The 22,984-nt window shown below is 53.8% G+C and overlaps 2 protein-coding genes across 3 annotated transcripts in view; both read left to right on the top strand.

Moving 5' to 3' along the window:
• The window catches only part of FCGRT (Fc fragment of IgG receptor and transporter), a 9,991-nt gene extending 1,533 nt beyond the window's left edge, over nucleotides 1-8,458 (top strand). Inside the window, exons 2-7 of one of the 2 annotated variants that reach the window (XM_039250489.1) lie at nucleotides 380-463; nucleotides 1,185-1,436; nucleotides 1,703-1,978; nucleotides 6,854-7,123; nucleotides 7,739-7,855; nucleotides 8,135-8,458. In XM_039250489.1, coding sequence (XP_039106420.1) covers nucleotides 394-463; nucleotides 1,185-1,436; nucleotides 1,703-1,978; nucleotides 6,854-7,123; nucleotides 7,739-7,855; nucleotides 8,135-8,214 — 1,065 coding nt within the window. In that variant the 5' untranslated portion in view covers nucleotides 380-393 and the 3' untranslated portion in view covers nucleotides 8,215-8,458. Of the gene's footprint in view, nucleotides 1-379; nucleotides 464-1,181; nucleotides 1,437-1,702; nucleotides 1,979-6,853; nucleotides 7,124-7,738; nucleotides 7,856-8,134 lie in introns of both variants that reach the window. The other variant, XM_039250480.1, reaches the window with a different exon arrangement.
• Nucleotides 8,459-9,007: 549 nt separating this feature from the next.
• RCN3 (reticulocalbin 3) lies at nucleotides 9,008-22,747 on the top strand. The gene is made up of 6 exons (XM_039247162.1): nucleotides 9,008-9,422; nucleotides 9,819-10,066; nucleotides 12,061-12,263; nucleotides 13,361-13,533; nucleotides 18,321-18,381; nucleotides 22,479-22,747. The coding sequence occupies exons 2-6, from the start codon at nucleotides 9,825-9,827 to the stop codon at nucleotides 22,745-22,747; spliced, it is 948 nt and encodes a 315-aa protein (XP_039103093.1). The 5' UTR covers nucleotides 9,008-9,422; nucleotides 9,819-9,824.
• Nucleotides 22,748-22,984: the final 237 nt, after the last annotated feature.

The following is a 22,984-nucleotide window of genomic DNA, read 5'->3' as shown; positions in this document are numbered from 1 at the left end:
CCGGACTCCCGGGTCCGAGGGAGGAGGGGCTGGGGGCCCGGGCTCCCGGGTCCGAGGGAGGAGGGGCTGGGGGCCGGGATTCCCGGGTCTGAGGAGGAGGGGCTGGGTTTGGACTCCCGGGTCTGAGGGAGGAGGAAGAGGCGGGGCCGAGCTCTGAGACAGGACTCTCAGCCTATCCAGGCTCTGTAATTAATTAACCCAAACGGATCAAATTAAGGGGTGAAAGTTCGCCGGGGAGGAGGGCACGGTGGCCAGCCTCGGTCGCGGAGCCCCGGGGCCCACAGGCGCGGGCGCGCGTGGTGGCCGAGCCCCTCGGGAGCTGGGGGAAGAAGGGGCGGGGCGGGGGGCCGGAGCAGTCACGCGCCCCCTCCCGCCCCAGGTCTCCCGCTCAGGATGGGGGTCCCCGGGCCTCAGCCCTGCGGGCTCGGGTTGCTGCTGTTCCTCCTGCCGACGCTGCGCGCAGGTGAGGGGCCGCGGCTGCCGGGCGGGAGGGAGGCGCGGGCGGCGGGCAGCCGGGAGAAGGAAGAGAAGTTCTAGGTTTCCCCCGGGGCGGGGCACGACCTCCTACGCCGCCTGTCACCGTATCGCTTTTCGTCCTCCCTCGGTCGCTGTGTTTTAGAGCCACCTGTTCGCTTCACTCTGACTCTGTCACCGCCCCCCCTCGGGTCTGTGTCCCTCCCTCTGGGTCTGCTCCCCGCCCCGTCTATCCTCCTCCTCCTCCTCCTCCTCCTTTTTTTAATCTTTATTTATTTTTGAGAGAGAGAGAGAGACAGTGAGAGTGGGAAAGGAACAGAGAGAGAGGGAGACAGAATGCGAAGCAGGCTCCAGGCTCCCAGCTGTCAGCACAGAGCCGGATGTGGGGCTCGAACCCACGAACTGTGAGATCATGACCTGAGCGCCCCAGGCGCCCCCTGCTCCTCTTTTGGAGGCTCTGCTCCACGTTCTGGATCTGCCCTCCACTCCTGGTTTGTCCCCCACCAAGTCTGTCTCCCCCTCTCTGAATCTGCCTTCACCACGGCCCCCTCTGAGCCCGCCCCCTCCCCCCACCTGTCTCCCTCCTCTCTGCTCTGTCCCGCCTCTCTGGCGTTGAGTCTTTCAGTCTTTCAGGGTATCTGTCCTGCCCCCAGTCTAGATCCTCCCCCCTCCCCCCATCTGCTCTCTTCACCTCTGTTTCTCTCCAGCAGAGAGCCATCTCTCCCTCCTGTACCACCTCACCGCCGTGTCCTCTCCTGCCCCGGGGGCTCCTGCCTTCTGGGTATCAGGCTGGCTGGGCCCACAGCAGTATCTGAGCTACAATAACGTGCGCGCCCAGGCCGAGCCGTGTGGGGCTTGGGTCTGGGAAACCCAGGTGTCCTGGTATTGGGAGAAGGAGACGACAGACCTGAGGAACAAGCAGGAACTCTTTCTTGAAGCTCTCAAAGCCCTGGGGGAAGGAGGTGAGGCCAGGAGCCCGGGTCTGAGGGAGGAGGGGCTGGGGGTCTGGACTCCGGGTCTGAGGGAGGAGGGGCTGGGGGTCAGGACCCCTGGGTCTGAGGGAGGAGGGGCTGGGGGTCTGGACTCCGGGTCTGAGGGAGGAGGGGGCTGGGGGTCAGGACTCCTGGGTCTGAGGGAGGAGGGGCTGGGGTCTGGACTCTGGGTCTGAGGGAGGAGGGGCTGGGGGCCCAGCTCCTGGGTTCCTACTTCCCTGTGCTTGGGCCCCCAGGTCCCTACACCCTGCAGGGCCTGTTGGGCTGTGAGCTGGGCCCTGACAACGCCTCGGTGCCCGTGGCCAAGTTTGCTCTGAACGGCGAGGATTTCATGGATTTTGACCCCAAGCTGGGCACCTGGAACGGGGACTGGCCCGAGACGGAGACCATCAGTAAGAGGTGGATGCAGCAGGCGGGAGCGGTCAGCAAGGAGCGGACCTTCCTGCTCAACTCCTGTCCGCAGCGGCTGCTGGGGCACCTGGAGAGAGGCCGCGGAAACCTCGAGTGGAAGGGTGAGCAACCTCCGGAGGCGTCCTTGACCCCCTCCATCCCCATGCCCTCACCTCAGGCCTCCCCCTCCTCCCCCAGCCTCTTCCCTGGCCTCCTGGCTTCCAGTCTTCCCAGTGCAGCTCCTCCCCTACGTGGCCCAGAGGGTCTTTGTGCACTCAGCGCTGCCCCCTACTCCTCTCCCGCACAGCCCCTCCCCTGGCCCTCAGCGACCCCTGGCCACAGCTCAGGCCCCGAGGCCCCGAGTGGCAGAGGCCTGCGTCCTCCTTGGCTTCACGTCTGTCCATCTGGTCCACCTTTGCCATTGCCCTTCAGGCCCCTCTGGGATCACAGCCAGGAGATTTTCCTGTGGCCCAGGAGGCTTTCACTTGCTTCCTTTGGACGCGAACGATGCCTTGTGTGGCCCCCATGAGGGCACGAACTCACTCGGAGCTGTACTTCTGCGCATGTCTGGGGAACCCTCAAGGGCTGGAATTAGAGCTCTTTTGTCGTTGGTGTCCCCCTGTCGCAATCCCAGCATCCATCCCGGCCCTCCGTGTAGACCGAGCAGGGGAGGGGCAGAGAGAGAGGGAGACAGAGAATCCCAAGCAGGCTCCGAGCTGTCAGTGCAGACCCCAGCGTGGGGCTTGATGTCACAAACTGGGAGATCACGACCTGAGCTGAAATCGAGTCAGATGGTTAATGGACGTAGCCACCCAGGCGCCCCCAGAGGAATGTTTTAGAACATCAATGAGCTCTTACATGACAACCCAACCTCTACTCCATGGCCTAGAGTCCCCGCAGGCCGCTGGTCCGGCTGCTTTCACCACTGTAATTTCACAACACCCCAAGCGTGGTGGCCTTCTCTCCCCTTCCTCCAAATGTCAGCGAAAATGCTTTTCCTCCTCAGGCCCTTTGCACCTGCTGTTACCTCTGCTTGCACCTCTCTTCCTTGGGATCCTGCCATGACTGGGTCCTTCTCATGCTTTTGGTTTGATCTGGGATGTCAGCAACTTCAGCAGGGCCCTGTCACCCCGATTAAACTGTGTCCCCACACCACCCCCATTACCATCCCCCATGTCATTGTTTTGTCCATTCAATCGCTATAGTGTCCAGCCCTTCACTATAGTGGTGTTTTCTTTTTATTGAGGTGTAGCTCACCTACCTAACGTATATGGCTTGATTAAGCTTTATGGATGGCCATGTACCTGCAAACCAAGATCTAGAACATTCCCAGCACCCCCGAAGACTTCTTTGTGTCCGCTTCCATCCCATACCTCCCAAGGGTAACAATGGACCTGATTTTTATCACCAAGGCATTGGGTGATTTTGAAACTCATATGGCTGTGAGCGTGCGCTCATTTGTGTCTGGCTTCTTTCACTCAAGGGTGTGTATCATGAGACTCCACTCTGTTGCCGTGTATCAGTAGCTTGTGGCTTTTTATTACTGAGGGGTGTTCCACTGTGTGGCTCATTCCAGGATTTATTGATGAATGGTTTCTTTCCAGTTTGGGGCTGTTATGAATGAAGCTGTAACGAGCACTCTTGTACATGTCTTTCTTAATTTTTTTAAAGTTTATTTATTTGTTTGGAGAGCGACAGAGACAGTGTGAGCAGAGGAGGGGCAGAGAGACAGGGAGAGACAGAGAGAATCCCAAGCAGGGACTTGAACTCAGGAACCTCAAGACCATGACCTGAGCTAAAGTCGGATGCCTAACCGACTAAGCCTCCCAGATGCCCCTTTAATTTTTTTTTAATTTTAAATTTTTTTTAATTTTGAGAATATAAATTCTCTTTGAGGGGCAGAGAGAGAGAGAGAGAGAGAATCCCAAGCAGGTTCCACTCACCGTGGAGCCCAACGCTGGGCTCCATCCCATAACCCTGGGATCATGAGCCAAAATCAAGAGTCAGATGCTCAACCAGTTGAGCCCCCCAGGTGTCCCTTTTATATATATATTTTGATAGGAATGTATATTTCTATTTATGTTAACTAAATACCCATGCATGCACAGAATGGGTGCATCACAGTGTAGGCATTGGATTCGATTATTAGGTAGTGCTAAACATTTTCTCAAAGAGGTTGAGCCAATTCTATAATACCACAAGCTACATTAGAGAATTCCAGTTGCTTCACAAGCTTGCCAGAATTTGCTATTATCTGTCTTTCATTGTAACCATTATGGCGGGTGTGTAGTGGAATCTTTTTTTTTTTTTTTTTTCCTGAGAGAGAGAGAGATGGCACGAGCAGGGGAAGGTCAGAGAGAGAGGGAGACACGGAATCCGAATCAGGCTCCAGGCTCTGAGCTAGCTGTCAGCACAGAGCCCAACACGGAGCTCAAACCCATGAACCGTGAGATCATGACCTGAGCTGAAGTCGACGCTTAACTGACTGAGCCACCCGGGCACCCCTGTGTGGTGGAATCTTACTGTGGTGTGTTTTTCATGTTTCTGATGGTAAATGAGAATTGTATACATCATTTGGCAAAACCAGATAAAATCAGACTGGGGGCCTCAGTTGGTTGAGCATCCCAACTCTCGATTTCAGCTCAGGTCTTCATTTCAGGGGCACGAGTTCAAGGCCTGTGTTGGGCTCCTTGCTGGGTATGAAGCCTACTAAACAAATATATCTATATCTATATCTATGTCTGTATATATCAGATACAATCTGATAAAGCAAATAAATGGGGTGATAACTGGTGATGTTGAGTACACTTTCTCACATTGTTGGCCAGTTGGGTGTTCACCCTTTTGGAGAGGCTGTTTGAGCATTTTGGCCAGTTTTAAATTGGAATTTTTATCTTTTTTTTTTCTTATTAGAGTTCTTAGTATATTCTGGCCATGAGTCCTTTGGATGTGTCAGATGGTTCTGTTGAAAATAACGTCTTCTGGTGTGCACCTTGCCTTTTCACTCTCTTGACCAAACCTTTTGATGAACAGAAGTTCTTAATTTTGGGGGCACCTGGGTGGCCTCAGTCAGTTAAGCATCCGGCTTCGGCTCAGATCATGATCTCATGGTTCGTGGGTTCAAGCCTCACATTGGGCTCTGTGCTGACAGCTAGCTCAGAGCCTGGAGCCTGTTTCGGATTCTGTGTCTCCCTCTCTCTCCGCCCCTCCCCTGCTCATGCTATCTCTCTTTTAGAAATAAAACATTAAAAAATTAAAAAAAAAAAAGAAGTTCTTAAGTTTTATGAAGATCAACTCATCCATCTTTTACCTATAGCTCTGGTGTGTGTTCTCTTTAGAAAATCTTTCCCGTCCCAAAGTTATGAAGGTGTTCTTCAAGCTCTTCTAGAAGCTTGGTTGATCAGTAGTTTTCTTTTTTTTTTAATGCATTTTTTTAATGTTTTATTTATTTCTAGGAGAGAGAGAGAGAGAGAGACAGTGTGAGCAGGGGAGGATCAGAGAGAGAGGGAGTCACAGACTCTGAAACAGGCTCCAGGCTCTGAGCTGGCAGTCAGCACAGAGCCCGACGCGGGGCTCGAACCCACGAACCGCGAGATCATGACCTAAGCGAAAGTCGGACGCTTAACCGACTAAGCCACCCAGGCGCCCCAGTAGTTTTCATATACAGCTGTACGATACATCTTGAGTTGATGGCGCATGTAATGGTGTGACGCAAGGGGTCAAGTTTCATTTGTTCCTCCAGAACTCCAGTCGACCCAGCATAATTTGTTGCAAGAGCACCTCCATCCTGTCTCCCCCACTGAACTGAAATAGAGCCTTTTTCCTAAATTGGGGCATCTGGATGGCTCAGTCGGTTAAGTGTCCAGGTCTTGATCAGCTCAGGTCATGATCTCACGGTTCGTGAGACTGAGCCCCACATCGGGCTCTGCACTGACAGCATGGAGCCTGCTTGGGATTCTCCCTCTCTCTATCCCTCTCTTTCTCTGCCTCTCCCCTGCTCACATGCGTGCACACTCTCTCCCTCTCTCTCTCCAAATCAATATATAAACTTAAAGAAAAATTAGATGTAGATCTGCTTCTTGGTTGTTTTGAAGAATTCGCCAATGACGTCACCTGGACCTGGAAATTTATTTGTTGAAAAGTTTAAATTATGGATTAAAATTGTGAAATCATTATAGGACTACTTAAATTTTTTATTTTTTCTTGTGTCAGTTTTGGAAGGTTGTCTTTTCTAGGAATTTGTCCAATTCATTTATTTTGTTAACAAATTAAAAAAAAACATTTTTTAAGTTTATTTATTTTGAGAGAGAGCGAGCGAGCAGGGGAGGGGCAGAGGGAGAGGGAGAAAGAATCCTAAACAGGCTCCATGCATCAGTGCAGAGCCCCACACGGGGCTTGATCTCACAAACCATGAGATCAGGACCTGGGCCGAAATTCAGAGTCCGATGCTTAACCAACTGCAGCCACCAGCTCATTTAAATTTCAAATGGGCTGGTACGATATATGACATAATACCCTCTTACTATCTTTTAATGACATTAGGATCTGCCTTATTTTGCCTCATCACAGCCCTTTCACGGCCTATTTCCCATTCGTTTATTTGTACACAAGTATTTGCCTCTCTCCCCTCCTTAGAAGGCGAGCTCCGCGAAGACCAGGGCTTTTGTCTGTCTGTCCACTGCTGTGTCCGCAGTGCTTGGAAGAGTGTCTGGCACGCGGCTGATGTTCTGTTGTGTGTGTGTCTGGTGCGGGACAGAATGGACGAGAGGTGGCCGCCCTCACTGCGGATAGCTTGGCTGTCTGTCCCCCTCAGGAAGGTCCCTTTACCATTACTACTGTATTCTCAGGCTCAGCACAGGTCAGGGCTCCTGGTGGGACGTGCTGGGCGTGGTGGAAGGAACGGAGGCCGCGGTGTGGCCCCATCCAGCCCCTCCCCAGGTCCAGCCCTAGGGGCTCAGGGGCTAGAGGCTTAGGCCCGTCTGCCTGTTCGTCTGCAGAGCCACCCTCCATGCGCCTGAAGGCCCGTCCAGGCAGCCCCGGCTTTTCTGTGCTCACCTGCAGCGCCTTCTCCTTCTACCCCCCGGAGCTGCAGCTGCGATTCCTCCGCAACGGGCTGGCGGCCGGCTCCGGCTCCGGCGACTTTGGCCCCAACGGCGACGGCTCCTTCCACGCCTGGTCTTCACTGACAGTCAAAAGCGGCGAGGAGCACCATTACCGCTGCCTGGTGCAGCACGCGGGGCTGCCGCAGCCCCTGACCGTGGAGCTGGGTGAGGGCCTGCGGCGCCACGACGCTTCCGGTCCCCCCTTCTGTAGCGATGCCCCCCCCGGTGACTGGGTTCCACCACGCTGCTGCCCGGCGGAGTCTGACTGCCCGGTGCCCTGCTACTGCCGCTCCCTCCAAAGCCTGACAGCCTTCCGTCCCGTCTTGCTTGGCCTCCCCCAGTCTATCTGCCTTCCATCCTGCTGCTGCTGGGCGGAACTCACGAGTCCGGCCCCTCACTAACCACTATGGACGGTCCTCCGCAAGGCGTACCACCTCCCTCCTGCCGCTGCTAGCCTGGCCATTTGCTGCCTGCTGCTGCCAGTCGTCCCTGAGACTGTCCACCTACTGCTCAGCTACTGCCAGTCCTCTGAACCTGACCTGCTGCTGCCCTGTGCCTGGCCTGCCTCTCTGAGTCAGAATCTCACGCACCCTGCTGCTAGAGGTCCTCGAGGCAACAAGGGGGCGTTCTGCCCAGGCCTAGAACATCCGCTGGCTGGCAGGACTTGGTGCTGGGACCTCTGAGGCTGGGGAGGGGGCACTGAGAACCCCCAGACCCCCTGTCCTGACTCAGATGGACTGGAGGGTCCCCTCAGCATCTCACATTATTCTCTGGCTGCAGAATCACCAGCCAAATCCTCGATGCCAGTGGTTGGAATTGTCATCGGCCTCTTACTGCTCACGGCAGTGGCTGCAGGCGGAGCTCTGCTATGGAGGAGGATGAGAAACGGGCTACCAGGTTTGGAGCAGGAAGACGGAAGAGCCTCTGAGACAGGAGCAGAAACCCCAGAAGAGACAGGGACGCGGTCCTGGCGGGACAGATGTAGACAAAAAGGAACAGAGACTCAGAGAGGTGGGGCCTGGAGGGAGGAGACGGAGACTCAGAGGGGGACAGAAACCTGTGAAGTAGGACAGAGACTGGGAAAGACAGAGGGACACATGCACGTGGGGGAGGGACAGTCAGGAACCCGGAGGATTTCAGAGCTTCTGATGACCTCCCCTCTGCCTCTTTCCGCAGCCCCTTGGATCTCTCTCCGTGGGGACGATGTAGGGGCCCTCCTGCCCACTCCTGGCCTGCCCAAGGATGCTGACTCTTAGGATGGAAATGCATTCTCAGCAGCTGCCTGATCACCCCCTGACCTGGCTACTACCAGCTAATGTAGTCAGGCCCCTTTTATGCTGTGAGACCTCCTGGAATCCTGGTATTTCTGAGCCTCCAGAAAGAGTCCTGGGCCCGATGACCTTCTGGATTTCTCCTTCTGTGGTCTGCCTCAGTTTCCCCTCCTGATGATTATGGCTCTTTTCCACCTCCACTTATAAACACGAATTTGGGCCCAAACCACTGTGTTCTTATCATTTCAACTTTTTAGGCCGGGGAGGTAAGAGAATGGGCCTGGGGAAGGGGGGGGGGGCGGTAAATCGCCCCGGCCTTCCAAACTCTCCTAAGGCCGACATGTTGCCGCCGTGGAATATACCAGTTTTATACCGAGTCATGTCTTTTTTCATTCATAAGCTTCACAGATACTGAATGCCTGCACTGTGCCAGGCATTTTGAGGAATTCTTGGCTGGAGTCTGACCTGACTCCTCCGCGGAGCGGAAGAGAAGCATCGTTTCCGCTTTGAGAGAAATGGATGCCTTTTCGGGCCCCTTGGTTCCCTTCTTTCTTAAACCATGCTGACAAAGGGAAAGATAAAAATACATCTCCTGGGGCGCCTGGATGGCTCGGCTGGAAGAGCATGAGACTCTTGAATTTGGGGTGGTGAGTTTGGGCCCCACCTTGGGTGTTGAGATTACATACATACATAAACTAGGAAACAAACATGGAGTGTCTGGCTGGCTCAGTCGGTGGAGCATGTGATTCTTGATCTTCGGTGGTGAGTTCGGGTCCCATGTGGGGCATGGAGCCTACTTACAACCAAACAAAACTTAAAAGAATACACCTTCCCCTTCCAAAAGAAAAAAACCAATCCTCTCCCAAGAGGCTTCGGAAATAGAAGAGCTGCGGGTGGTCGGGCAGGGCGCCCCGAGGCCTGCCGGGAGCTGTAGTTCTCCGGCTCTGCGTCTCTCCGGGGACGCTCACCCCGCCTGCCCCCGCTCTTCTCTGTGGACGTGGCGTGGGGCGTCCGCGGCCCTCCCGGAGTTCACGGGCCCCGCCCCTTGGGGGGGTCTTCACGGACGCTCATTGGTCGGAGGGAGGGACTCTGAGCTGCTGGAGGCGGGGCCTGGTTGGAGCGCCGCCAAATGGGGCATCTTAACGGAGAAGGCAGAGCGGAACGTGTAGAGGGAAGCGAAGCTGGATTGTCTGGTAACGGGAGGCGAGAACGGGTGGCCTGCCCAGGGAGGGCGGTTCGGGTTCGCTCGGGTCGAGGAATTGAGTCCGGACTGCAGAGGACGCCTGAGAGCCTGCATGATTTCTCTCTGGCCACGACCCCATCCCATACTTGGCGTGGGAAGTGCGCCACGTCTCCCGCTTGAAACTCCCCACCAGCGGCTCTGGGACCAATCTGGGACTCCCTCAAAAGATTCAGTCCCTACCTCCGAGAATCCCGCTCCCCTTCTTGAGCCCTAAGCTTTGCGGCCAGCTATCATCTCTCTGTCTTGTCTTCCGTCTCTCCACGCTCTCCCCCTCCCCCGCATTCTTCTGCCCTGTCTCTATCCTTTCCCCTGTGACCCCTGACTCCTAGCCTCCACCACTCCCTAGGGACTGATGATGTGGCGTCCATCACTTCTGCTGCTACTGCTGCTGCTCAGGCGCGGGGCCCAAGGCAAGCCATCCCCCGACGCAGGCCCTCACGGCCAGGGGAGGGTGCACCAGGCGGCCCCCCTGAGCGAGGCTCCACATGATGACTCCCACGGAAACTTCCAGTACGACCATGAAGCTTTCCTGGGACGGGAAGTGGCCAAGGAGTTCGACCAGCTCAGCCCAGAGGAAAGCCGAGCCCGCCTGGGGTAGGAGAGAGATGGAGGGGAGGATTCAGGGTTGTAGTTTTAAACAGGGAGGTCAGGGGAGGCCTCAGGGGGAAGGTAATATTTGAGCCATGTGGTTATATGGGAGAATAGCATTCCAGGCAGAGGGAATGTAAATCAAAGGCCCTGAGGCAGAAGCAGGCTTGATATTTGAGCAACAGTGAGGCCCCGTGTGGCTAGAACCCCGTGAGCGAAGGTGGGAGGTCGTGGCAGAGAGAGAACAAAGTTCCCAGGGCCTTTGAGGCCATAGTGAAGATTTCAGCTTTTCTCTGGGTGAGATGACAGCCAAGGAGGGCTCTAGGCAGACGGAGGACCTGACCTGACTTAGCTTTCAACAGAATCCTTCTGGTTACCTTTGGGAGAACAGACTATAGAGAGCAAGAAGCAGGGAGCCAGTGAGGAATCAACTAGAGTAGTCCAGATGGGAGACGAGAGACGAAGGTGACCAGATCAGGGTGGAGACAGTGGTGGTGACTGGGCCTGCTGGCTGGGAGTCTGCATGGACAGGCTTGGGTGAAGGAGGGATGGAGGAGGAAAGGGAGCGACAGGCTAACGCGTTTGGAATGGCCCTCACTACAGTACTGGCAGCGTTCTAAGTGCATCACAAGGGTTCACTTAGGCGATCCCCACAACCAGTCTGTAGGGTAGGATCTAGTATTTATTCCTCATTTTACGGAGGGGTAAACTGAGGCACAGAGAGTTTTGTGTGTGTGTTTTAAAAATTTTTTTTATTGTTTTCTTATTTATTTCTGAGAGAGAGACAGCATGAGCAAGGGAGGGTCAGAGCAAGGGGAAGATACAGAATCCGAAGCAGGCTCCAGGCTCTGAGCTAGCTGTCAGCACAGAGCCTGATGCGGGGCTCGAACCCACAAACTGTGAGATCATGACCTGAGCTGAAGTCAGACGCTTAACCGACTGAACCACCCAGGTGCCCCATGTGTGTGCGTTTTTTAAAGTGACTTCCCCACGGTCACACAGATAGCAAGAGGAGGTAGCGGGATTTGAGCCTAGACTACCTGGGAGCGTGGAGCCCACGCTCTCAACAACAGCTTGGACCTCAGTGAGGGAGGGTGTGAGTCCTGGGGACTCCAGCCCCAGACCGATCAGAGCAGAGACAGTCCAGAGCAGGAGGGGGCGGCGACCTGGATATGGACATCTCTGAGTCCACGTAGGGAGCTGGGTTGCGGGACTAAAGGACGGTGGTGATCGAGAGGAGCGCTGCCTGTGGGGGCAAGGTCCCAAACCGGTGGCGAGGAGTGGCTAGCGGAGGGGAGCGGGGGCCTGGGATCCGACTGGAGCGGCGCGAGAGACAGTGTGTGAGGAAGGGCCTTCAGGGGCCTGATGCAGTCTGGGAAAGGTAGGGGAAAGGTGCGGCACGCAGCATAGGGCGACGCTGTAGGGAGAGGCACCTGAAATGGGCCGTGCAGCCAGGAGGGCGGGGCAGGGTTGGCCTGACGGCCCGTGGGCCCTAAAACGGCAAGAGGTCAGGTGTGTATGTGGCCTTGGCCATTAGAGTTCAGAGAGAGCCTTGGGACAGGGGCCTTGCGGGCCAGGGGCGCGGTGTGAGGCCTCGCTCCCTGACCCCACCCCAGCTCGGACAGATGGAGCAAGTGAGGGTCGAGAGGCAGAGTTAGAGTGGAGGGTGTGACCCTGGATTGTCGTAGGTCATTCCCCCAACCCGGGCTTGTGGAGGACCGCGGCTCCAGCCGTAGGCCCGCAGGGTCTCGGGGAGGGCGTGAGAGCCTCTGGGAGCGGAGCCAGGATTGAGGGGACGAAGCCCCGCGCTGGGCGCGGTCGTGGGATTGACACGTGCCTCCCCTCATCGTGAGGGCGGCTCTGGGACCGCGCTTTCACCGCTATCGGGGGTGTGTCTCGAGTGGGGGCGTGGCTGTGCCCAAGGGGCGGAGCCCGGGCGCAGGCGGGACTCCTGGGTGGGCGGGGTCCGGGACTGACGTGTGCCCCGCCCCGACTCGCAGGCGCATAGTGGACCGCATGGACCGCGCAGGGGATGGGGACGGCTGGGTGTCGCTGGCCGAGCTCCGCGCTTGGATCGCGCACACGCAGCAGCGGCACATACGGGACTCGGTGAGCGCGGCCTGGAACACGTACGACACGGACCGCGACGGGCGTGTGGGTTGGGAGGAGCTGCGCAACGCCACCTATGGCCACTACGAGCCCGGTACGCGGCGAGACCCCGACTCCCGCTCCCCACACACATCGGACCCTGACCGTTTTGACAGCCTCATCCTGAGAACCTTTTAGCCTGTTAAACAGAATCCCTATAATCTTTGACCTCTAACTCTTGAGCAGGGTCTACCCACCTGTAGTACCCCCTCACCCTGACACTCCCAGTCTCTGATCTCTGGCTTCTCCCGGTGGCAGCCACGACCTCTGTAACCCCGTGACTGGGGATCCTCAGCCTGGGACATCTACCTCCCATGCCCTGTCACCCTGACCATTGATACCCGACCTCTCATCCAGAGAACCCCCAATCCATTTACCCTGTCCCCTGGTTGGCTGGGGACATGGTAAATGTACCTCTCTGTCCCCATTGCCCCAGCCCTGTGACCCCCACAGCTCCTGTTCTCTGCCTCCCCAACCCTCACTTCACACTCCTCCTCCAGCCTGTCCCTCATACAAACCCTGACCTTCCCCTGCTCACAGCCCTTCATGGCTTCCCAGAGCCCCCAAAGGAGATTCCCAGCAACTCAACCTGTCTCAACGCTCTGGCGTTCCTTTTCCGCATTTTCTGGCCAGCCATGTGGATCTTCCTCAGTTTCCCTGAACTTACCATGCTCTTCAAATCTCCACATTCCACTCATGCTGTTCCCTTTGTTGAGAATGCCCTTCCTCTCCTCTCTGTCCTGTAGCCTGAGTCAGTATAACCTCCTGCACCAGAGGGTGACCTTGGGGCCCCACAGGCCAGTGTCAACTTCAAGTTCATCATTCCTGCCCTATGACTTTGGGCCAGTTATTTCCTCTCGGCGGGAATCTGTTTTCTCCTTCATAAAGCATGAATAAATGAAAGAATTCCCTTTACTTGTGTGTGTGTGTGGGGGGGGATTAAATGCAATTTGTAAGTAAAGAACTTAGCATAAGCTCTCACGACAAGGTAGCTAATATATGCAAATAATGAATATATATTAATTAATATGGGTTCTGTGAGGTCTTCCTGCCCTGACTCCACTGAGTTGCATCCCTTGCCTTTGCCCTCGGCCTGCCTCGTGTTCCCGCCACTAAAGCACAGCTGACCGCGATAGCCCCTTCCTTCCCCAGGTGAAGAGTTTCACGATGTAGAGGACGCGGAAACCTACAAGAAGATGCTGGCTCGAGACGAGCGGCGTTTCCGGGTGGCGGACCAGGACGGGGACTCCATGGCCACTCGGGAGGAGCTGACTGCCTTCTTGCACCCCGAGGAATTCCCTCACATGCGGGACATCGTGATTGCTGTGAGTGAGGGCCCCGAGGAGCCTGCTCCCCACTTCCCCCTCCCCCCACAACCCTGGACCCAGGGTTTTGATGTCAGGGTCAGCCTAACAGGGCCAGTCTCCTGGTCCTCCAGCGCCTTCCCCAGGGAACCTCCCCCTCCCTTGCCGGATTCGCCTCCCAGTGTCCAATCTCTCCTGGTCCTGCCTTCCTGCTCCTGGGCTCACATTTGGGGTCCAGGCCCCCAGCCTGCCATCAGGAAATGGGCGCCTGGGGGGCTCAGTCAATTAAGCGTCTGACTCTTGGTTTCTGCTCAGGTCAGGATCTCCTGGTTTCATGAGTTCGAGCCCCATATTAGGCTCTGCGCAGGCAGCACGGAGCCTGCTTTGGATTCTCTGTCTCTCTCTCTCTCTCTCTCTGTCCCTTCCCCACTGGCTCTGTCTTTGTCTTTCCCAAAATAAATAAATAAAACTTAGAAAAATATTTAAGGGAAACACATGCCCCAGAAATGCCTTGGGGAGCCCCAATCATAGCCGAACCCAAGGAAAACCCTAACACTCCCCCCACCAAGGAGTTTCTATTCTGAGGCTGCTCTTGCTGGCTCCTGTCCTGTTTTCTCTCTCTCTCTCTTTTTTATTTTTTGGTGCAAAAAAGTTCCTTTTATTAAAGCATGGAAATGAAACCTTTGGGCAGAAAGAGCTACCACCCATCTCTTCTTCCTATTCCTTTGTAATTTTTTGCCAATCCCGTCTCTGTTATTGTTTTTTAAATTTTTTTAAACGTTTTTCATTTTTGAGAGAGAGACACAGAGTGTGTGAGCAGGGGAGGGTCAGAGAGAGAGCCAGACACAGAATCTGAAGCAGGCTCCAGACTCTGAACTATCAGCACAGAGCCTGATGGGGGCTCGAACTCATGAGCCATGAGATCATGACCTGGGCCGAAGTCAAATGCTTAACTGACTGAGCCACCCAGGCACCCCTCACAAATTACTTTTCAAATGTCATGACATGTATTTCTAAAATAGCTAACCTACTGATGTGTTTAAATGCCCAAAAGATGCAAAAGAACATGAGCAATCCCCTGCCCTCCCCATGGCTTGGCAAGGGCTGTGAGGCCAGAAGGCCTGGGTTCAAATCCCAGCCCTGCAGCTTCCTGGCTGTGTGACCTTGGGCAAGTTATTTAACCTCTCTGGACATGTTCCTCATCTATAAAATGGTGATACTGATAAATACCCTACATCAAGGCTAGTTACAGGGACTAAATGACTTAGTACATGCAAAACTGCAAAACTGACCCGGGGTAAGTGCTCGTCACGTCCCTTTGCACACACGCATCAATGGGGGGGGGATCACTGGGCGCCCCCTGGGATGTGCATTTGCTTTAGATAGTTCTAGAGCATTTTATTGACTTGATGTGCTCACCTTTGAGGTGGGGCTTCCAGCCCACTCTGGAGATGTCAGACATCCAGCGAGGCAAGGGGCGCCTGGGGTCCCACGTCGGTTAAGCGTCTGACTCCCGGCTTCAGCGCGGGGTATGATCTCACAGTCTGTGAGATCGAACCCCCTGTCAGGCTCCACACTGATGACACCGAGCCTGCTTGGGACTCTCTCTCTCTGCCCCCTCCCACTCATGCCCTTTCTCTCTCTCTCTCTCAAAATAAATACAATAAACTTAAATTTAAAAAAAAAGGTCCAGAGAGGAGAGATGTCATTAACCCAGCCTTCTGGAACGCACTAGACTTCACATCCCACAAGGCCTCATGTCCCTCTTATTTTTTTAAAAATTTTTAATGTTTTAATTTATTTTTGAGAGAGAGAGAGAGAGAGAGAATGAGCAAGGAGGGACAGGGAGAGAGGGAGACACAGAATCCGAAACAGGCTCCAGGCTCTGAGCTGGCTGTCAGCACAGAGCCCAACGTGGATCTCGAACCCATGGACTGCGAGATCATGACCTGCCCTGAAGTCGGACGCTTAACCAACTAAACCACCCAACCGTCACCCCCCTGCCCCTGCAGCAATGTCCCTCTTTTATAGCAGATAATGTTGTAACACCTCTTTACTCTCCTGAGTTGAGATTATTTTTTTTTAATGGTTATTTATATATTGAGACAGGGAGCAGAGAGAGAAAGAGTGGGGGTAGGGAGAGAGAGGATCTCAAGCACGCTCTGCACTGTCAGTGCAGAACCCAACTCGCGGCTCAGTCTCACAAACCGTGAGATCATGCCCTGAGCCGGAACCAAGAGTCAGACGCTTAACGCACTGCGGCCCCCAGGTGCCCCTTGAGTTGAGATTACTTAACAGACCCTGATGGCACATGCCCTGTGTGCTAGGGGCACCCTTGTAACACCTTTACCTAAGCATTGCCTTGAATGAATCATCACAGCAGCCCTGAGGGGGTGGGCTATCCTCTTCATTTTACAGACAAGGACACCCAGGCACAGAGAGGTGAGGTGACTCGCCTGAGATCACCCAGACCAGAAAGTGGCACAGCCTGGATTTGAACCCCGGCAGTTCAATCCATAGTCCATGCCAGGGGTCAGCACACTATATATACATATATCCAGCCAGTCCCCAGCTTGTTTTTGCAAATAAAGTTTTACTGTAACACGGCTATACCCATACACTTTCATGTGCTACAGCTACAGAGGTGAGTCAGGTCAGCAGAGACTATAATTTTCCTCTCTGGCCCTTTATGGAAAAAGTTTACTAAGCCCTCATCTAAATTCTGCTGTTCATCTTTCTTTCTTTTTTTTTTTTTTTTATTTTATTATTATTATTATTTTTATTTATTTCTAGGAGAGAGAGAGAGCGTGAGCAGGGGAGGGTCAGAGAGAGAGGGAGTCACAGACTGAAACAGGCTCCAGGCTCTGAGCTGGCAGTCAGCACAGAGCCCGACGTGGGCCTCGAACCCACGAACCGCGAGATCATGACCTAAGCGAAAGTCGGACGCTTAACCGACTAAGCCACCCAGGCGCCCCTCTGCTGTTCATCTTTCACATTCACAGATCTCAGGTGTAACCTCCCCACACATAGGATTTCAAAACACTGCTCTCAGCTCCAACTGTACTATACCAAGAGAACACCAAAGAAAAGTCACTTGTAAGAAATAACAGGAGGGCGCCTGGGTAGCTTAGTCGGTTGGGCCTCTGACTTCAGCTCAGGTCATGATCTCACTGATCTCGAGTTCGAGCCCTGCGTTGGGCTCTGTGCTGACAGCTCAGAGCCTGGAGTCTGTTTTGGGTTCTGTGTCTCCCTCTCTGTCTCTGCCCCTCCCCCACTCATGTTCTGTCTCTCAAAAATAAATAAACATTAAAAAAAGAAAGAACAGGAATTTCAATACATGTATCATAGAGTTACTAGATTTAGCAAATAACAAAAGGCATTCAATTATACTTGAACTTATGACAAATAATATAAACAACAAATACATTTTAGCATAAGTATATCCCACACAAATTTGGGATATACTTAGTTAAAGTTATCTGAAATTCAAAATTTTTTATATTTATTTACTTTTGAGAGAGGGAGACAGAGTGCAAGTGGGGAAGGGGCAGAGAGAGAGGGAGATAGAATCCGAAGCAGGCTCCAGGCTCTGAGCTGTCAGCACAGAACCCGATGCTAGTGTCAACTGACAGACCACAAGATTGTGACCTGAGCCAAAGTCGGACACTCAACCAACTGAGTCACCCAGGCATCCCTATATGAAATTCAAACATAACTGGGTCCTATACCATAAGTATATTCCAAATAATGTGTGGGGAGATACTTATACTAAAGAATTATTACTTGTTCATCTGAAAGTTGAATGTAAGTGAGCATCCCATATTTTTTCTGGCAACCCTAAAATGTTGGAGCTGTCTTTGCTAGAAGACATAGTGGGGTGTCAGACCCAGCACTGTCTTAGAGTGAGTGAGTTTGAAAGTAAAAGTGGGGAGGCGCCTGGGTGGCTCAGTTGGTTAAGTGTCTGACTTCTGCTCAGGTCACCATCTCACAGTTCGTGAGTTCGAGCCCCGCGTCGGGCTCTGTGCTGACAGCTTGGAGCCTGGAGCCTGTTTCAGATTCTGTGTCTCCCTCTCTCTCTGACCCTCCCCTGCTCGCGCTGTCTCTCTCAGAAATTTAAAAAAAAAAAAAAAAAAAAAGTAAAAGTGGGGAACAGAAGCTGTTTGCTCAAGAAGTAGAGAAAGGGGTACTGGGGTGGCTCAGTGGGTTAAGCATCCAACTCACAATTTCCGCTCAGGTCATGATCTTGTGGTTCCTGGGTTCCAGCGCCGCACTGGGCTCTCTGCTGATGGTGCAGAGCCTGCTATGGATTGTCTCTCTCTCTCTCTTTCTCTGCCCTTCCTCTGCCTGTGCGCGCGCTCTCTCTCACACACTCTCAAAAATAAATTAAAAACTTAAAAAAAAAAAAAGAAGTGGAGAAAAAACCAAGAGCAGAGGTATTATGTGTTACAATGGTCCCCCATGTCCTATTTATACATAAACCTGAGCTAAGGTCTGGGCTCTGCTAAGTGGAAAGAGGCTTCAGCCCTTGGAGAGTCCGCTGTCGGGTGTGAGAAGAGTGTTACGGATGCAGAACACATCTCCTTGTGTGTCCTGTGTGTCACGGGGCATCCAGGTCCCCTGGCCCCCACCCAGGTAGGTCGGCATCATCACAAAGCCCAGAAAGCCGCCCCGAACCCCGGGCCAGGTAGACGGTGTGCTGCACTGATCCCTGGCCACTCAGCCGAGCCAGAACCAGATTCCCGGAGAGAACTTCACACCCCAAGCCCAGGGCTCCCCGCCCGAGCCTGACCCAGTGCCTCTCTCCCCAGGAAACCCTGGAGGATCTGGACAAGAACAAAGACGGCTACGTCCAAGTGGAGGAGTACATTGGTGAGTTGAACCCGATGCCTTCCCTGAGGACGCTTGTCTCCTCCCAAACAGCCCAGTGTATATCACCCACAGGAGAGCAATGGCCCTCTGAAGTGGGGGCAGGGCCACTGCTTGAGTTCACGTAGCCACCAAACATTTCTTAGGCACCTACTGTGTGCTGGGCCCCAAGCGTATTTATTGATCACCCGCCGTGTGTCAGGCCCAGCAGACATTGAGCACACATATTTGCTGGGCCTAGCCAATTTTTATCAAGCGCCTACTATGTGGCAGGCCAAAAAAACATTTATCAAGCACCTACTGTGTGCCAGGACCAGGAAGCATTGATTGAACACCTACTGCATGTTAGTGGTTGAGGATACAGCAGAGAATGCCACACACCGGGCCCCTTCCTGGGAGGGTCTGGAGTGTCGGCACAATCAGGAGGGTCAGAGAGAGAAAGAGAGCACGGGAGAGAGCATGAGTGGGGGAGGGGCCCAGGTGGCGGGTGGGTACAGAGAGGGATGCCCAAGCAGGCTCCACCCACACTGCTACGTAAGTGCGGAGCCTGACTCAGGGCTCGATCTCATGTCCGTGGGGTCAGTACCTGAGCCGAAACCAAGAGTCAGACCATGACCGACCAAGTGCGCCAAGGCATTTTTTTTTTAAGTTTATTTATTTATAGTCTCTATACCCAACATGAGGCTGGCACTCACGACCCCAAGAAGAGTCACATGCTTTACCGACGAAGCCAGCCAGGCGCCCCTATACACTTTTATTTAAGCACAATTCATTTTTTTTTACATCTATGAGGAGGATAGAAGTCTTTGTTTTTCCTTCCTGGTAAGAAAGAACTCCGGCCTCATTGCTGACTAATAACAAAAGCTGCTGCCCTGTCATTACCACACGCCAGCCTCTGTTCTGAGCGGTTAACACCTCGTACGTTCATCGAATGCCTACATCACCCCTACGAGATGGAGATCATTCCCCAGATCACAGATGAGGAAGCTGAGGCCTGAAGGGATAGATACGTGACTGTGGGGCGGGGGAGCGGGACATCAGTGCAGGCTGGCCGAGCCCAGGGTCCCACTCGGACCCCCGAGGCTGCCTCTCTTCCCTGTGGGGGTCTGGAGAAACGGGTGCGGGTAGGAGCCCTGGACTTCCCAGACACCTGTGACTTCACGACTGTTGAATGGTTCGCGGAAGAACGTGAAGGAGGGGTGCTGAGGGGGTGCCACGGGCTCTGACCCAGCTCAGGAGGGGCGGCGGCAGCGCGACAGGGAAGGCGGGAGGGGGTGCGCCGTGCTCCAGGCTGTGGGCTTCCCACCCGCCACCTCCCAGCCGCGGGACCGTAAATGAGCGGGTCATCCTCGGTCTCCTTGCCTATAAAGGCGGTAGTAGAGCACCCAGCAGGTGCAGTCACGTCCAGTGAGCCCAGATGCCCCTGAGCGCACGGACGAAAGGTTTGTCCAGGCAACGGAATGCTACTCAGCCATAAAAAAGGATGAAGCACTAACACATGCTACGAAGGGTGTAGATCTGCGGAACAGTATGCCAAGTCGCTGTGTTGCACAGGAGACTAAAGTAACGTTGTGTGTCCCTATACTTAAATAAGAAAATAGGGGCCCCTGGTTGGTTCAGTCTGTTGAGCCTCTTGATTTCCGCTTGGGTCAGGATCTCCCGGTTCGCGAGTTTGAGCCCCTCCGTAGGGCTCTGGGGTGACAGCGCGGAGCCTGTTTAGGATGCTCTCTTTCTCTGACCCGCCCCTGCTCTTGCTCTCTTGCGCTCTCTCAAAATAAATAAACATTTTTTAAAAATTAAAAAATTAATTCACTGGGGCACCTGGGTGGTTCAGTCGGTTAAGCATCCGACTTTGGCTCAGGTCATGATCTCACAGTTACTGGGTTCGAGCCCCGCGTCAGGCTCTGTGCTGACAGCTCAGAACCTGGAGCCTGCTTCTGATTCTGTGTCTCCCTCTCTCTCTGCCTCTCCTCTACTCACAGCTGTCTCTCTCTCTCTCTCAAAAATAAATAAAACATTAAACATTTTTAAAAAAAAATTAATTCACTATGCTAACTGAAACAAACCAGAGGCAAAGGGCCACAATATTGTCTGACTCCATTTATATGAAGTGTTCAGGAGAAGAGGAGTCATACACACAGGAAGTAGGTGACTGGTTGCCAGGGGCTGGAGGGAGGTAGAGGGTAGGATAGGGAGTAGTTTTTTAAAAAATGTTTATTTATTTATTTTGAGAGAGAGAGAGAGCATGAGTAAAGGAGGGGCAGAGAGAGAGGGAGAGAGAAAATGCCAAGCAGACTCCATGCTGTCAGTGCAGAGCCATCCACGGGGCTCAAACCCACAAACCATGAGATCATGGCCTGAGATTAAATCAAGACTCAGGTGCTTAACCAACTGAGTTGCCCAGGGACCCCATCATTATTATTTTTAAAATGTTTAGTTTTAAGAGAGAGAGAGACAGAGCATGAATAGGGGAGGGGCAGAGAAAGAGGGAGACACAGAATCTGAAGCAGGCTCCAGGCTCTGATCTGTCAGCACAGAGCCCAGTGCAGGGCTTGAACCCATGAATTGCATGGGCTGAACATCATGACCTGGGCTGAAGTCGGAGCCTAACTGACTGAGCCACCCAGGCGCCCCTAATTTTGTATTTTTAAATGGATGTTTTTAATCTTTTGAATTTTTAATTTTTCTCCCACAATTAAAAAGAAAAGCCTACACACCTCCCATTCACCTTTGCCATCATTCCCTGTGAGAAACAAGGATTTAGGGCCATTAAAAAAAAACAAAACTCTGTGGGGCGCCTGGGTGGCTTAGTCGGTTAAGCGTCCGACTTTCGCTTAGGTCATGATCTCGCGGTTCGTGGGTTTGAGCCCCGCGTCGGGCTCTGTGCTGACTGCCAGCTCAGAGCCTGGAGCCTGTTTCGGAGTCTGTGACTCCCTCTCTCTCTGACCCTCCCCTGCTCACGCTGTCTCTCTCTCTCTCTCTCCTAGAAATAAATAAAAAATAAAAAAAAAAAAACATTAAAAAAACAAAACAAAACAAAACTCTGCATTCACTGTTCCAAAAGGCTGACTGAGTGTCCAATGCCTGCTCCATCTCTGGTGACATCCTTGTGACAGCTCCTTGGCCTGGTCCCTGAGGGGAGGGAAGCATTTTGTATTATGTGTCATAGTCTTGTGTAAAAAGGCTTGTCTGGTTGGAATGTGTCCCCAGAGCATCCGAGGACTGCTTTCCTGAAGCCGGCCTCTGGGGGAGAGTTTGTCACACATTTCCAAACAAGTGAAACAAACAAGAGGCTCCAGCAATCTTGAGGGAGGTTCTTATTTTATTTTACTTTATTTTATTTTATTTTATTTTATTTTATTTTATTTTATTTTATTTTATTTTATTTGAGAGAGAGAATGCTTGTGCAAGTGAGAGGGGCAGAGAGAGGGAACAAAATTAATTGTTTTAAGTTTATTTATTTGAAAGAGAGGCAAAGAGAGGGAGGGAGAGAGAGAATCCCAAGCAGGCTCTGAGCTGTCAGCACTGAGCCTGATGCAGGGCTGGACCCCACGAACTGTGAGATATGACCTGAGCTGAAACAGAGTCGGGCGCTTAACCAACTGAGCCACCCAGTGCCCCAAATCTTTTTTTTTTTTTAACAGTAAAATTTTTTTTTTTAATTTATTTTTTGGGGGAGAGAGAGTGAGCAGAGAAGGGACAGAGAAGAGACAGAGAATCCCAAGTAGGCTCTGTGTGGAGCCCAGTGTGGGGCTCGAACTCACAAACCTCGGGATCGTACTCTGAGCCAAAATCGAGTGGGTGCGCAACCAACGAAGCCACCCAGGCGCCCCTTGAGGAAGGTTCTGGAAGTGGGGTGAGATGTTCTGAGGGCGGCACACAGCATTTCACGTGTGGGCCAGGCTGACTACAGGCCGGGAAATGATGGACCAATCAAGTCAGGTTGCTGTTAGTCCCTTTCAGACCGTAGAGGGAACCTGGCCAGAGAAAGCAAAGCTCCGGGGTCCCGCTGTCAGGAGGGGTCGGGACGGAGCCCCAGGCGCTCGCCGGGCCGAACCGCCTGACGTCACCCCTGTCGCCCCCCCTGTCGCCCGACCCAGCGGATCTGTACTCGGCTGAGCCGGGGGAGGAGGAGCCGGCCTGGGTGCAGACAGAGCGGGAGCAGTTCCGGGACTTCCGCGACCTGAACAAGGACGGGCGGCTGGACGGCAGCGAGGTCGGCCACTGGGTGCTGCCCCCGGCCCAGGACCAGCCACTGGTGGAGGCCAATCACTTGCTGCACGAGAGCGACACCGACAAGGTGCGCGGAGGGGGCCGCTCTGCAGAAGTGGCCAGGCCCCCCCTCCCCATCTGGACCTGCGGGATATGACCACACAGCCCCGCGTTCCTCTCCCCCTGGGCTCTCAGGGACCCACCAGGTCAAACTTCTCCAAGACACTGCAGCCCCTCCCCCCCCAGGGTCTCACAGACCCAAAGCGGAGTGACCACCTACTTCTCACTGGCAGAACCCCCCAGCCCAGCCCAGGGCCCCCCCACCCGGTGCCAAGCTCAGCCTTTAGGAGCCTCCACTGACTGCTCCGCTCCGAATCTGAGCCTCACACCCCAC

Source organism: Hyaena hyaena, unplaced genomic scaffold (genome assembly GCF_003009895.1).
Source record: "Hyaena hyaena isolate Hyena2069 unplaced genomic scaffold, ASM300989v1 scaffold_9, whole genome shotgun sequence".
NCBI lineage: Eukaryota > Metazoa > Chordata > Mammalia > Carnivora > Hyaenidae > Hyaena > Hyaena hyaena.
The sequence above is the reverse complement of the archived record's forward strand: the minus strand, read 5'-3'. Positions and strand labels throughout refer to the sequence as shown.

What these genes read in the sequence shown, in the direction of transcription:
- RCN3 (XM_039247162.1), top strand. Translation starts at nt 9,825, where the DNA reads ATGATGTGGCGTCCATCACTTCTGCTGCTACTGCTGCTGCTCAGGCGC. An exon ending in TGCGGGACATCGTGATTGCT is followed by an intron (nt 13,534 to 18,320) that starts GTGAGTGAGGGC and finishes CTCTCTCCCCAG; the next exon opens with GAAACCCTGGAGGATCTGGA. An exon ending in CCAAGTGGAGGAGTACATTG is followed by an intron (nt 18,382 to 22,478) that starts GTGAGTTGAACC and finishes CGCCCGACCCAG; the next exon opens with CGGATCTGTACTCGGCTGAG.